This window comes from Embiotoca jacksoni, unplaced genomic scaffold (assembly GCF_022577435.1).
Source record: "Embiotoca jacksoni isolate LCO1_2020_lvr unplaced genomic scaffold, fEmbJac1.0.p SCAF_4, whole genome shotgun sequence".
Lineage (NCBI taxonomy): Eukaryota > Metazoa > Chordata > Actinopteri > Embiotocidae > Embiotoca > Embiotoca jacksoni.
In genome coordinates, this window is record NW_027185392.1 from 7,524,064 (window position 1) to 7,537,500 (window position 13,437).

The 13,437-nt window shown below is 43.6% G+C and overlaps 2 protein-coding genes across 5 annotated transcripts; one reads left to right on the top strand and one right to left on the bottom strand.

Moving 5' to 3' along the window:
- The first annotated feature begins 1,163 nt into the window (after positions 1-1,163).
- Positions 1,164-4,721, top strand: grhprb (glyoxylate reductase/hydroxypyruvate reductase b). The gene is made up of 9 exons (XM_069167857.1): positions 1,164-1,389; positions 1,905-2,038; positions 2,123-2,195; positions 2,317-2,433; positions 2,578-2,666; positions 2,765-2,869; positions 3,111-3,246; positions 3,755-3,885; positions 3,996-4,721. Exons 1-9 carry the CDS (start codon positions 1,217-1,219, stop codon positions 4,115-4,117), a joined length of 1,080 nt encoding a protein of 359 aa, XP_069023958.1. The 5' UTR covers positions 1,164-1,216; the 3' UTR covers positions 4,118-4,721.
- Positions 4,722-6,055: 1,334 nt separating this feature from the next.
- On the bottom strand, positions 6,056-12,887 carry LOC138209339 (zinc finger and BTB domain-containing protein 5). 4 transcript variants are annotated; one of them, XM_069167853.1, is made up of 4 exons: positions 12,768-12,887; positions 11,078-11,291; positions 10,148-10,975; positions 6,056-9,608 (listed from the first exon to the last, which is right to left on the bottom strand). In XM_069167853.1, exons 2-4 carry the CDS (start codon positions 11,285-11,287, stop codon positions 8,439-8,441), a joined length of 2,208 nt encoding a protein of 735 aa, XP_069023954.1. In that variant the 5' UTR covers positions 11,288-11,291; positions 12,768-12,887; the 3' UTR covers positions 6,056-8,438. The 4 variants fall into 4 exon arrangements, with proteins under 4 accessions (XP_069023954.1, XP_069023953.1, XP_069023952.1 ...); XM_069167852.1 differs by having other exon boundaries at positions 12,567-12,887; XM_069167851.1 differs by having other exon boundaries at positions 12,341-12,887.
- Between the last annotated feature and the right edge of the window lie 550 nt (positions 12,888-13,437).

Sequence of the window (13,437 nt, forward strand, 5' to 3'; positions counted from 1 at the left end):
CGGGTTAAACCAATCACATGACCAAAGTCATCCAATCATTTCGCAGTATTTCTCAGGACTAAATTTGTGAATACATTTCATTTATGGTCATGTTTTTTTTGTTGTGTAAAATAGCCTGATCCACGTTTAGAATGAATCATGGGATTGCCAATGGATTTTTTTGTTGTTGTTGTTTTGAGTAGAAAGTCGCCCGTCTGTTCTATAGATAAATAGCTTTTGAGGACGGTATTAGGCGAGATGTAAAGAATCAAAGAAAAGTGTGTGGTGTACAATACATGTAACATTTGAAACAATTATAACATTAATAGAGGAAAATAGGAGAGAAAATATTGCCTTATATTAAACTATATATGAAATATTAAACCTAAACTGATAACCCAGGAGCTTTATCAGTTTTTAGGATTAACGTAAGACATTACTGCCTCCAACCAGAATTTATAAGATGTTGGTCTGACTCTGGAGAATCAGTTGTTGAGCAAGCAGTGTCTTTCTATTTTGATAATAATGCAGACAATACAATTTGCATTTCAGTCTTCTCATATTAAATATTTTCAAGCATTTACAATGTTTTTCAGTTGTAAACTTTCTTAGTAAGGATTATTTATTCTGTTGAGCTATTTCTTGTGTTATTTGCTTTTGTTTTTTGCAGTTTGTGCACTTGTGTTGGATATATCGAAAAAGCTTTGCATTTTATAAACTCAGCTCCAGTTGGGAAACTAAAGAGAAAGATTGCTGAACCAGTCCCAGCCAGAGACACAGAACAGAACATACAAAACTATGTTTGGGTCCTCCACTGTTTAAAGAAACAAAGGTCAACAGCCAAGTGAAACATTTACATCCCTCTAATTCCAATTCTGGGTGATGATGTAAGAAAAACACAAGTCTACTTCTGTCTTTAATACTTGTAACTATGTCTTAGTTAGATGTGTGCATCTGTGTTTTGACTTCCATTTGGTCTGAAGAGTAAAAGGGCCTCTACTTTCACTGAATCCTGGACAAAGATTTGACTCTATGATTTTGTGTTTAGTTTGTCTGGGACAAGTTTCCCTCACCTTCAGACCTCATCGACAACCTCCCTTTAATCATATTGGTCAGACTCAGAGGAACCTCCCCCTGAAACACTGCAACAATCATACACATGCCCACAGCAGACTCTGATCTCCAAAGTACCTATTTCATCCCACGGACACCTGCCCAGTGACTGACTGTCTTGGCAATGTGGTGCAGTCGTATGGCACTGCGTCGGCTCCAGAGGCTCGCAGTTACTCCTTTGAATGTCACCGGGGCTCTAACAAGCAAAGTGCAGAGGGAGATGTCAACCCTACCACGGGTGTATGTCACCCGGCAGATCCCACCCGAGGGCCTGAAGATCCTGCAGGAATCTGGACAGTGAGTCTCAGACTTCTTTTATGTCACCTAACATGTTTGATTTTGAACATGTTAATTCCCTGTTAATTTGCCAGTGATACTCATGTGTAGTTTGAACATCTGCTTTGTAAAGTTCATCATTTACTTTGAGTAAACAGGACTGCTGATGTTTGCCTTTAGGTCGGTCAGATAAGACTGGTAGCTTAATGGGTATTCCCCCACAACAGAGACAAACAAATGTCTCACTGGACCTTAAAGTCCCAGTATTTCAATGAAGACCCACAATATATGTGCTACAATTTGAGATAGTGTATATCTAAGTAGGAGCATGATCTGTATTAAGAATCCATAATGCATTCTAAACTTTCCTTTGCTCCAACTGTGAAGTCTGTTGTTTTACTGTGTGTTTTCCTTTCTAATAGATTGAGACAATTTAAAATGTAAAGTAAGATAGTGGAGAAACTAAAACAAACTCCAAATAGATTGAACAAAAATACAGTCATTTAAATCATCAGTTATGGTTTCTGTGTCCTCAGGATTCAGTTTGAGTTGTGGGACTCAGATGACGTCCCAGTGCCCAGAAAGGAGCTGCTGCAGAAGGTCAAAGGTGTTGATGGTCTGCTCTGTGTGCTGACAGAAAAGATTGATGCAGAATTGTTGGACGCTGCAGGTCAGACGATCATCTTTGAGTCATTAGAACAACCTGATTCATGTTTGTGCAAGAGTGCGTGATATCTGTGATGTATTCCTGCAGGTCCAAACCTGAAGGTCATCAGTACTATGTCAGTGGGCTTTGATCATCTGTCTTTGGAAGAGCTGAAGAAACGGTTATTTATATTTCTGTTTTTACATTAAGGTCATTAGAGTTTACGTGTGTGTACTTTCCATATACACCTGATGACATGTGTGTCTAACATTGTGTGCAATGTTTTTGTATTTCCCTCGCAGAGGAATCAGTGTAGGTTACACCCCTGACGTTCTGACAGATGCTGTCGCTGAGCTGACTGTAGCTCTACTGCTCACAACCTCCAGGAGGCTCATAGAGGCCACACATGAAGCCAAGACGTAATCATGAACCTATAAACACTCACACATACGCACATATGTATTAATGCAAATAAAATGTACAAAAACATACATGTATAAATGCAATTAAAATTTTGCAATTACAAACTCCTTTTTTCTTTCTGTCTCTGTCACTTGTGTCAGCGGTGGCTGGGGCACGTGGAGAACTCTGTGGCTGTGTGGATACGAGCTGGCCAACAGCACTGTGGGCATTCTTGGTCTGGGGAGGATTGGTAAGCACATCCGAAGCACAACACTCACATCAGCTCATCATCAAACTGCCATTTCTGTATAATTTGATGTTTTCTACGATGTGCGTTGGGACTCCGAGGTGTGGCCATCGCTGAGCGTCTGGCACCTTTCAAAGTAAAGAAGTTCATCTACACTGACATTGCCCCCAGGCCTGATCTAGCCAGTGCCATCAATGCAGAATATGGTAAGGAATGGGTTACTTGTCACAAGTCTTTCCAAGCATGTTATTGTGTTATAATCAGTGGATTTTATGCAGGTTGGGGAATAGGTTTAAGCACTGGCTCGTGAAACACAAAGGTCGTTTTCTCTCTTTTGACCTCTCCTGACCTGCTCTCTTGACAGAGCTACTCATGAAATATAATTGGAGGGAATGAAATGACTGTCAGATGTTTTCATTAAATGTAATGTAATGGCTCTCGTTCTAGTGTCTATGGATGAGCTGACAAAGCAGTCCGATTTCCTGGCTGTGTGCTGTGCTTTGACACCGGAGACTAAAGAAGTCTGCAATAAGGATCTCTTCTCCAAGATGAAAAATACCTCCATCTTTATCAACACAAGCAGGCACTCCTACTCATTGAAGCACTTCAACACATATGGCTCTGTAAATAGGTTTATGACTTTAAGAGAGAGCCCCAGACCCAAAGCAACTAACCATTACATTCTTACTGGTTATTCTCAAGTTTTTACAGGCTATTTTTCTTTTTATTAATTGATCTAAGATGTCCAAAAATGTTGATCATGTTTCCCCAAACACATTATTTTTGACAATCAACAGTCCAATACCTGAGGACATGAAGTTTCCTGTCAAATATTCACCTATTAGATACTGAAAACAAATAAGTGTTGGAAATTTCAATTAAAAAGCGATCATAGCAGTTTACTGTTGCTTTAATCTTCACTCAGTTAATCAACAGATCATTTCAGATCTAGAGTAGTGGGTCGTGTCTGGGGAGATATACATGTACAGTGGTGAGTCAGTGAGGGTCAAAGTTTTGCCCACTAGCAGACTTTTCTGGCAATGAGTACAGTATCTGTGCTCTTTATGCTTGTGGTCTTTCTGTTGTGTCAGAGGTGGGGTGGTGAACCAGGAGGACCTGTATCAGGCTCTGTCCACTGGGCAGATAGCAGGAGCTGGATTAGATGTCACTGTGCCGGAGCCCCTGCCCACCAACCACCCCCTGTTCACCCTCAAAAACTGCGGTAAGTCGGTCAGACACTAGTGCTGCAGCTGCCTTGAAGTAGCCATTCTCCTATCATTATACTCGGTCCCCACTGCCTATCATTTGTCTATTTATTTGTCTCTCCCCCAGTGATTCTTCCGCATATTGCTAGTGCCTCCTTCTCTACCCGTAACGACATGTCTACCCTGGCAGCAAACAACCTCCTCCTCGGCCTGCGGGGCCAACCGATGATCAAACCGCTCAAGCTTTAAGAAGAAACTGGTTACATTCTGAGATCCCATTAAATATTGGGGAATTAGTTCCACCTACATGTGTAATTTTGCTTTGTTAACCCCTGGTCATGAAAAGTCTAATAGGACTGTGGTCACATCCTGGGAGAGATGCATGACTCAAATGCTGGAAATAGTCAAGATGAAAACCATACACTGTAAATAAAAATAGCCGTAGTCTGAGAATGTGAAAAGTGAAGCCAAAGTGCCTTAAAGTGTAATTTCACTGATAGCCAGTAGGGGCTAGGTCCAAAAAACCTCTAGCTCCAATAGACTCCCATTTAAAAAGGTTCAATTTCTCTCGTGAAGTCACACATTTTTTTCCACAAGTATTCATTTGCTATTTCACTCCTTCTGATCAGTGTTGTGGTGGTTCTTCTGAAAATGATCATGTAACTATTCAGATATTAGTTGTCAAAGAAAAGTATGTTCAGGGGTGTGCCTGGTTTGATTGACATGCCTGAAGTGCAGTCAGGTTTCCACTGTAGGTTAGGGGTTGTACTATTTTGGGTTTTTTAGTCAGAGCCACCTCTTGCTCCTCCCTCGCTTGTCCAAATATGGTCACTTCTGGTTAAAAAAAAATAAATAGATGGCGACAGGCAAAATGCAAAAATTGAGGCTTCAAAATGGCAGTTCACATACACATGGGTCAGTTGGCTCTTGATTGCAAACCCATCCACATCAAAACTGACCTTTGCAAAGCCGAGTCAGACAACACAGGTTGAACCTTAAAAACGCAAAATCAACCACCAGAGTATTGACCAGACATTCTGACAGATGTAAACAGACCCAAGTATCAGAGTCGAGTTCAGTCAAATATGTACATTGACATCAAATTTCAGAGTGTTATGAGGCCTCTGGTCCATTTTATCTCCTATTTCATTAATAAATGTCACAAAAAAACTGAATTTCATCTCGTTTTTATTCAGTCTATACAACAACTGAACAGACTATACAATCTTCAAAGCCTTCAACAGTATAGACAAACATTTAGTCTTCTCATGGTTACACAATGTGAGTTACACAGAAAAAAACAGAGATATCCTTCCATTTTGGCATTTCAACAAAAGCCCGGCTTTTCAAGCCACAAGGCATAAGGCAGTGACTTTAATAATCAATTTAGGCTTTTTATATGTTTTAAAATCTGGCATCTTCCTACAGGGGGAGTACAGTCAGTGCATTTTCTAGAGATTCACAACGGTTTTAGACAACAGCACCATTATAATTCCCAACAGGCCTCTGTGAGCCCTAGAAGCCATTTTGGAGTACTGCATCTCTCCTTCACCACATCACCTATGTAACTCCGTAATTCTCATCACAACCACCTCCTTCCGTGATGAGAGAGGAGGACGAATGTGAGGAAGAAACAGAGGAATAGACATCAGATATGAAATTTAACCATCATTTTAAACTCAAACTTAAGCAACTTTACTGTTATGAATTACAGTATGAAACAGCTCAGGTTTACAGAGAGAGCAACCTACAAGGCAACATGTCATGATCAATTAAGATATGTGTCCAACATAAAAAGTGTCATTTTGTACAGGCTCGCAGTGTAATGACTCTACAGTACCAGAAGGTGCCAGCTGGAATGAAAGCAATGACCAGGTCTCACTGACAGCAGAGGACTCACAACACATCAAGCATTAAAGTATACAAAAAGGCAAACATGTATTTAACGTTTCAGTTCCCTAAAATAGAACTCTACACCACTGCATGAACACGGTTTTCAATCAATGATGCTGTTCTGGCTTTCGGAAAAATCCTTGACGTGGTGCACATTTCAGCATGTTATTTTTTTAATCTGACATAAATCCTCGACTGAAACAGTTGTCGAACTTAGCGTATACAACAGCAATCATCAAGTTACACGTAGACATTAAAATACAGATACATAGACTAGAAAAAAAACAACTCATGAAATTAATAAGACATTTTTATTTTTAAATGCCACATAAAAATCTGTTTTTAAATCAACCCCATGTGAAATATTCCTTCAATGTTACACTTTTATAGACGAGTGGAAATAACCAACTGCTGAACCCTTGGCCCTCCAACCCAACATAAAGATGTATAACACAAGGGAGAGTTGAATAATTGCAGTACGTTTTCCACATAGTTCAACATTCCAGTAAACATTTGAGTTATAAAAAAGACTGATTTGTCTTAGTGCTTTTGTAACAGATGCAACTTTACATTTAGAAAGAGATGAGTATAAAGCACTTATATCAAGTACAGTAGCCAACTGATACACAATGTTTAGATCTTCATGAGTTGTTTTGTCTCTTCTCCAAGAGAGAAATGATGAATATGTGCAATATTTACATTTCTAAAGCATTTTTTTTTTCTCAACACATGCTGAACTCCTCTCCCTCAGCAGGCTTTCAGTGGCCTTTAAAAAAACACACAGGAACACCAGCGACCACATGTGGACGCTTGGTGAACTTGTTCAACATTTCCAGTCGGTAACCAACAAGGTGGAAAATGTGCGCAGTGTCATATCTTTTAGAAAAAGAAGACTAGAAGGCCCAGTGAATGCAGATTTTCTTTTTCTTTTTTGGTGCAAACTGACTTTTTCCTCCCCTCTGATGTTTTTTACGTCCCTAAATACTCAACGTCATTCCAAGGTAAATCATTCAAGCACAAATTGGGGGCGAGGTTCATGACAGTAATTAAACATTTTCCATTCACCCAAAACTTGTGGGACAAACTACAGGTATAAATGCTTGGAGGTTATTCTTGCAGTCACATGAAGTGTAAATGCTCCATCGGTACAAATTGCATTTTTTTTTTTTTTTTTGCCTACTACATTTACTGAGCTCAGCAACACTGTTGGTTACAGTACTTACAAGGTGCTTGGACTGAAAGGCAGCTGCAGAGGTCAAACATCTCGTAAGCTTGACGTGGGGTTTGAATATGCATGAAAAACCCATAATAAAGAATTGCTGAAAGCATATTTGTAATTTTGGGTTTCTCCTCTTAAAGTTAAGAATGTCAATTGTCTCAAATGTCATTACTTCAGTAAATTAAAGAAGTTTATATTACTTGGTCCGTTGATGACAAAACAGGTACGCGGGGCAATCATAAAGTTCAGACTCTTCTGAGACAGTTGTGTTGTGTGTGAACGGAGCATCGTACCGTGATGTGCTGGGAGCTCGGAGAAGCTGTAACCTCCATGAGTCAAGCATTCATTGCCTTTGCAGATTGCTTAAGTTTGACACAACATTTCAAGGTGTGCACTCTCTGCTTATGTCCATGTTAAAATTGTAAATGCACAGGTAAATCAAACATGTGTAACTCGGGTGCTGTTTTTGATAAAGCGGCATCACTCGGGACACTTACTCACGAAGGTAAGAGCTTCCGACGGCTCAGTGCAAATCGCAGCGGTGCGTTCCATTTGCACGTTACAGGAGACGTCTTGGGAGCTTTTTCTCGTCTCGTCTTCTCCAGTGGTTAAACTTTCAAAAAGGCTACAGATGTTAGCATCCCTTCAGTCTGTCCCACAGGCTGGACTCTGACTCTTATCTGCAATTTCTGTACAGCAACGTCAGCACACAACCATCAGTTCTTAGTACTTCCATGCATGATATCTGACACCCACACCGAGTCAGCTGTCCACGGTCTATATGACCGCCCTTGCGCAGAACAAGGCACAGTCAATATGCACAGTTGGGATGACTCAACAGTCTAATGTGGTAGATGCTGCTACATGCTTGTTAAATGTACGATGAAAAAGTTTTCACATAAACACAATACTTTACATGACATCAGTTTTTGGTGTTGATGCTGCACAGCTGCCGCCGATCTGCAAACAGTGTTGTAATGATTGAATCAAACTTTCGTTCGATCGCCTCAACAGATCTAAATTTAAGTGAAGGGCCCGCAGGGTTGAAAAAAAACAAAACAAAATACAGTCAACAGTCTTGCAGTTCTAAAGCTGAGCCGAGACCGATTGAATCAACATTATATAAAGTTTATGGTCTGTATAATGAAAATCCTCATAATACTCTCATGATATTCATACAGGGTATAATCTATTTTGCATGTCCTCATCCCTACAATGTTTCGACAGGCTAATGTGTCTCCAAAACCTTTAGAAACTTGATAGTACCCGTTTGTCCTGGTTAAGAAAATCTATGATTACATAATCATCCCTGTCTTTGGTCTGTGATCAGGACTGGTTCGTTAGGAAAGAGCAGTTGATCCGGTGGAGCTGTAGAAAAATGTTAACAGTTTTAGGATGTTAAATTCAGCTTATCACTGAGTGCATTCATCTTTCTTTCCCTCTCGAGTTGCTTCGGCCCTACAGCAGGGCATTGGACATGTTACTGTTCTGCCAGCGCAGACAGGTGGTCTTTGAATGCTTGTACAAGTGTGATGACTGGCTGAAGCGTTTCCCACACTTGAGACATGCGTAGGGTTTCTCTCCTGTGTGGACACGGATGTGTTTCTTGCAGTCTGTCAGGGTGAGGAAGGTCTTGCAGCAGATTTTGCAGGCGTATTTTCGCGCCCCTTCAACCACCAGGACGTTGTGCTCCGAGAGAGCCTTCTTGCACTTGGACAGAACGTCGGCTGAGGCTCGGGTGAGCTGAGGTGGGAGCGAGGTGGGCCTGCCGCTGTTCATGTCATACCCTCCGCTCTCGTTGAGAAGCAGGGGACTTGCCAGACTCGAGGAGGAAGAAGCAGCATCCTGAAGGACCCCACCTACTCCTTCTTCTCCTCCCATGCCAGTAGTCATTTTAGGAGCGATGCGTCTGTAGCCTGGATAACCCAGAGCTGTGGTTGGCGGTCCTCCCGCCCCTCTGGAGGGTCGCCCAAGGGAGTGAAGCCCCAGACTGGAGCGCTGAAAGTCCAAACCGAAGGGATCTATCCCTCCACGTCCTCCACCTGCACTTCCCCCACTTCCTCTGGTGTTGCCTAAACCGTCATGCAGGGGTCGGAGGAACAGAGAATCGGCCTGCAGATTGTCTCCAAAACTGTTCCTGCTGTCACCGCTGAGCGGACCGGACTGCAGAAGTGACGAGGAGGCAGAGCCAGACGGCCCAGCAGCGTCCTGTCTTAACAGGAAGTGATGTGCCACTACGTCTCCAGTTGTTGTGTTCGGAAGGTCGTCTTCTCCAACACCCAACCCTGACCTGCCGTTTCCAAAATCCTTCGGGCTGAGGAAGCTGGAAATGCTGAATCCAGGTTTTCCGCTCAGTCCGTTATTACAACCAAAACCTCCTGCAGCTCCGGCACCTCCTCCCATGCCGCTCTTGAGGAGGAGCTGGGAGCCGGGCTGGAGCAGGGAGTCGGAGCTGGGCTGGGGTTCAGAGGTGAAGCTGCGGTCGCTGCTCTCTGGGCTCAGCTCCACTTTCTCCTCCTCCTCGTGGCAGCCGGGCTCAGCCGGGTCGCTGCCTTCTGCCTGCGATGTCACGTCACTGACCTCATCAGCCGGTTCAGGCGAACTTAGCGGCTCCCGTTTAACCACCACCTGCGTACAGCAAAAAAGTAGTTCCATTCAAGGCCAAGGGAGATTTATATTTTTAAGATGCCAATATGAAGTTTCAATATGTTCCCCAAATCGAGTGAGATAAATAATAAACTAAAACACTGAGTACCTGCTGTATAATCCATCTGTTTGGCTGAATCCTATCTCAGTGTCTGACTTCCTGTCAAACCATTTTCTCTTTTTGCTTTGTTGACAAGTCATTGGCGGCTGTATTAATAATTTCTAATTGTTGAATCTCCCCTGATATCAAACTCATGTTCATATTGCTCTTGTTTAATATTACCACAAGCAGTGCAGGAGAGCTGCTTTACACAGCAATTTGAAAAGGTTGCATTCATCCAGTTAAAACAAGTAATTTTCAACAGGTTTGTGCAGGTAAGCGAGTTGGTGGATCTGACTTGGAGCACTCACGCAAGCTTTACAGTTAAAAGAGATTTAGGCGACAAGTATGAAAATGTTGGTGCATGAGGTCCACCAAGAATTTGTGACACAGTCACAAACAACGGAAGCCACAAATTTACCTTCTGTTCCTCCTCTTCGGCCTCCTCCTCCTCCGTCCCCGACTTTATCTTCACCCCTGCTCTGCTGTCCTGGTGATCCTGCTCATCCATGTCCTCCTCCTTGCCCACCCCTCCCTGCATTCTCCCCAGGTTCTCCCCCTCACAGTGTCCGCTGTCTGACTGACTGGGCATCTGAGGGTCATCTTGGGACACCCCGACTAGCCCAGTGATCGCAGCGTCTAGTTTGGATTCGTCCCCCATCTTGTGGGAGTCAGGGGAGAGAAGAGCTCCCTCCTCTCGCTCTGCGTTCACTCCTTCTTCTAACAACCCCAGGTTAGGAGCAGAGGGGCGCTGCCTCTGTCTTGGCCTCTCCTCTGAAAGTCCCAGAGCGAGAGAGGGCTTACGTTTGTGAAAGCGTCGGTTTGGGAAGGAGGCTCTCTGTTCGACTGCTCTGCTGCCCACCCCGTCCTCCTCCATCCCACCCAAAGCAGAGCTGACCAAGCTGAGCCCCAGCTGCTGCAGAAGGAAGGAGCGTTGCAACTTTGACGTTGCGGCGTTCGACGCAAGGTTAGCGGTGGCGGCTACATTTGGGTTCGCTGCCAAATCTGCTCCCTGCTGCTGCCTGTGCCTTTGCTGCTCCTGCTGAGCGTGGTGGTGGGTGGGTCTGTCGGATGAGGGGGACATGGGCAGTGTGCGGGTGGTCAGGTAGTGTTTGCACGCCTTGACAACATTGTTGAGGTGCAGGTGTGAGGCCGCCAGGAGGATATCCATGACGTTGCTCTCCCCCAGCATCAGTGTTGACGTGTACATCATGTCAACCAGAGCGGCAAAAGCTTCAGCTGTCACCACCTGCAAACACACAAACAGTTCAGCCTATCGCCACCAGTAATTCTAATTACTATGAACATTCTTCACGTTATTTTTTGACACCGTTACTGTTGACGCTCTAACCTCGCTGTCCAGCTGGATCATGTTCATGCTGGCATCTCCCTCTGCAACAGTGAACAGGGCTCTGAAGTGGGTGCTGCAGGCTGCCAGCACCGAGCGGTGGGCCTTAAAGTGTCGGCTGCCCACCACGATGACACAGTCGCACAGCTGACCGTGGACACGCTGATAGTTAAGCTGCTGAAAGATCTGCTCGAAGTGGCCCGGGAAATCCATGGCCCTGCAGACAAACAAGCAGAGGATGAAGCAGACAATTCTAGAGCTGAAACGATTAGCTGGCCAACACAACATGAATCAAAGATTTCATTTTAAACTGCCTCTAAAGTATGAAGATTTGCTGCTTTGGTTGTTGTAAATTAGATTTCTTGAAGTTGTGCATTATTGGTTAGACATAACAAGCAACTTTTAAGGAAACTGTGATGAATGTGTTTTTTACTTGACCATTTTTTTTTTTTAGATGACTAAATTATGTGATGCTGTTAGTTGCGGCTAATGACGAGGGAGGTCTGAAAGTGATGGCAGAACAGAGGGCACTGAAGTTGGGGTTTACACAGAAGAACATCATTTTCATGAGAAGGCGTTGACATGTTGTTTAGACACAGTAGTGTTATCAACTTAATTCGGTTTAATTTATCTCACAATAATAAGTCAATAATATAATAATAAGTCATCTGAGGGCATTTAACACAGAATCTTAACAACATTATAGAGGAACCCAACACTTCAACAGTTCACATATGAGCGACAGCTGGAAGGAAAGACTAACTTTTAACGAGAAAACCTCAGAAAGAATCAAGACTTAAAAGGCGAGCGACCTTCAACAGCTGGGGTGAAGGGGAGAGCAGAGAGAGAAAAGAACAGCATAGAGACACCAAACGCATTTAATACAACTTATTAGCCTAAACAGAACAATAGAGAACCACAATCGATGATCAGAGTTGAATATTAAAATCAATAAAATAACAAAGCGAAAGGAAATGTTAAGCCAAGATGCAGAAGTGGCAAATGTTTGGCCATCGGGAGAGGACGTATCAAGGGATGTACAGTACAGGGGGGGATTTAGCCTGCACATGTCACAAGATGCTGCTGTAACTCGTTTACTTGCAGCTGCACTGATAACACAGCAGCTGCGAAGCACAGCGGCTAGCGAGTCCAGACGGGGCTAATAAGATGACCAAAGTCGGCCAACGTGACGAGCCAAAATTAGGCCCAAAACAACGTCGCGTTGTTATCACAAAAGAGACCGGAGACCGTGACGTGTGACATTACCTGAAATTGCTCCGAAAATTTGCAAGTACGAAGAGACAGACCTGCGGCCGCGGCTGTTTGCAGAGAGGCTAAAGTTAGCTGGCTGCAGCCCAGCGAGCCCCGATAGCTACAGCAGCAGCATGCGGACACCGGGAGGGCCCGGAACTTCTTCTTCCCCCCCCCCCCCCACAAAATGTCCCCTCAAACGCGGCTGGGCACAGCTAACATTTCCGCTGCTCCGACGTACCCCTGCTGCTGCGGTCCACTTCAGTTTGAATGGGTTTGGCTGTAGGGGGGGGTGGGGGGGGGGGGAAGGGATGGTGGAGCTGCCCGTGATGTCCGGTGTCCCGGTGACCGTCGGTCTCTTAACAGCCGGGACGGTTTGTCTCAGCGTCCGGACACAGTCACACACACATATATAACATGCGTTGTTAAGATAAATACTGACTATCAATCATCATCCGGGTGCCACATGTATGTGTTGTCAATTTGAATTACTTCCCTCTCGCTCAGACGGGTTTTCCAGCCAGACTCGCAGGGTGTCGCTGTGCTTCTCTGAAAGGTGTCCCTGACCTCACCGAGGTGAAAAGCGCTTGCAGTTCTGCGGTTTCGCCACAAGATGTCGCTGCTGAAATCTGACAGCCCGTCGTCCAAAGAATACACACATTGGCAAGATAGTTCATGTCCACCCGGTGAACGGGTGTTTGGGTGAGTTTTGACCTGATCTGAATTGTAAGGTCCCTGGAGTATATTTGTTCGATACTCGGCTGTATAAATCAAATTTGGCTTGACTAGCTTCTGGTATGCTATGTGCTTGTGATTACCGGTCATTATCTACATTTTGTTGGAAATAAACAGGAGGTTTTCAATAAAGCAGGATATTATTTTGTAATTGGGGATAATTCAGTCCTAAATTAATGTAACACTTAAGTTTTTGGGGTTTTGCTGTAAATTTTATAATATAATTTATATATTTTTTTGTTTCTTCCTGACATTAATGATGAATATGATTTATATGCAGATTATGTAAGCCTAATGACAAACAAAATAGGGCTTTTTCTATGCAGATTTGTTTGGTCAGTATCCTGAGAATGGCGACTTTATTTTGCGTTTGCGAG

Coding starts and splice junctions, on each gene's coding strand:
- grhprb (XM_069167857.1), top strand. CDS start 1,217: ATGTGGTGCAGTCGTATGGCACTGCGTCGGCTCCAGAGGCTCGCAGTT. Junction 1,390..1,904: donor ATCCTGCAGGAATCTGGACA/GTGAGTCTCAGA, acceptor CTGTGTCCTCAG/GATTCAGTTTGAGTTGTGGG. Junction 3,247..3,754: donor ATCTTTATCAACACAAGCAG/GCACTCCTACTC, acceptor CTGTTGTGTCAG/AGGTGGGGTGGTGAACCAGG.
- LOC138209339 (XM_069167850.1), bottom strand. CDS start 11,362: ATGTTGTGTTGGCCAGCTAATCGTTTCAGCTCTAGAATTGTCTGCTTC. Junction 10,976..11,077: donor TGATCCAGCTGGACAGCGAG/GTTAGAGCGTCA, acceptor GTGTGTTTGCAG/GTGGTGACAGCTGAAGCTTT. Junction 9,609..10,147: donor CCGAAGAGGAGGAACAGAAG/GTAAATTTGTGG, acceptor TGCTGTACGCAG/GTGGTGGTTAAACGGGAGCC.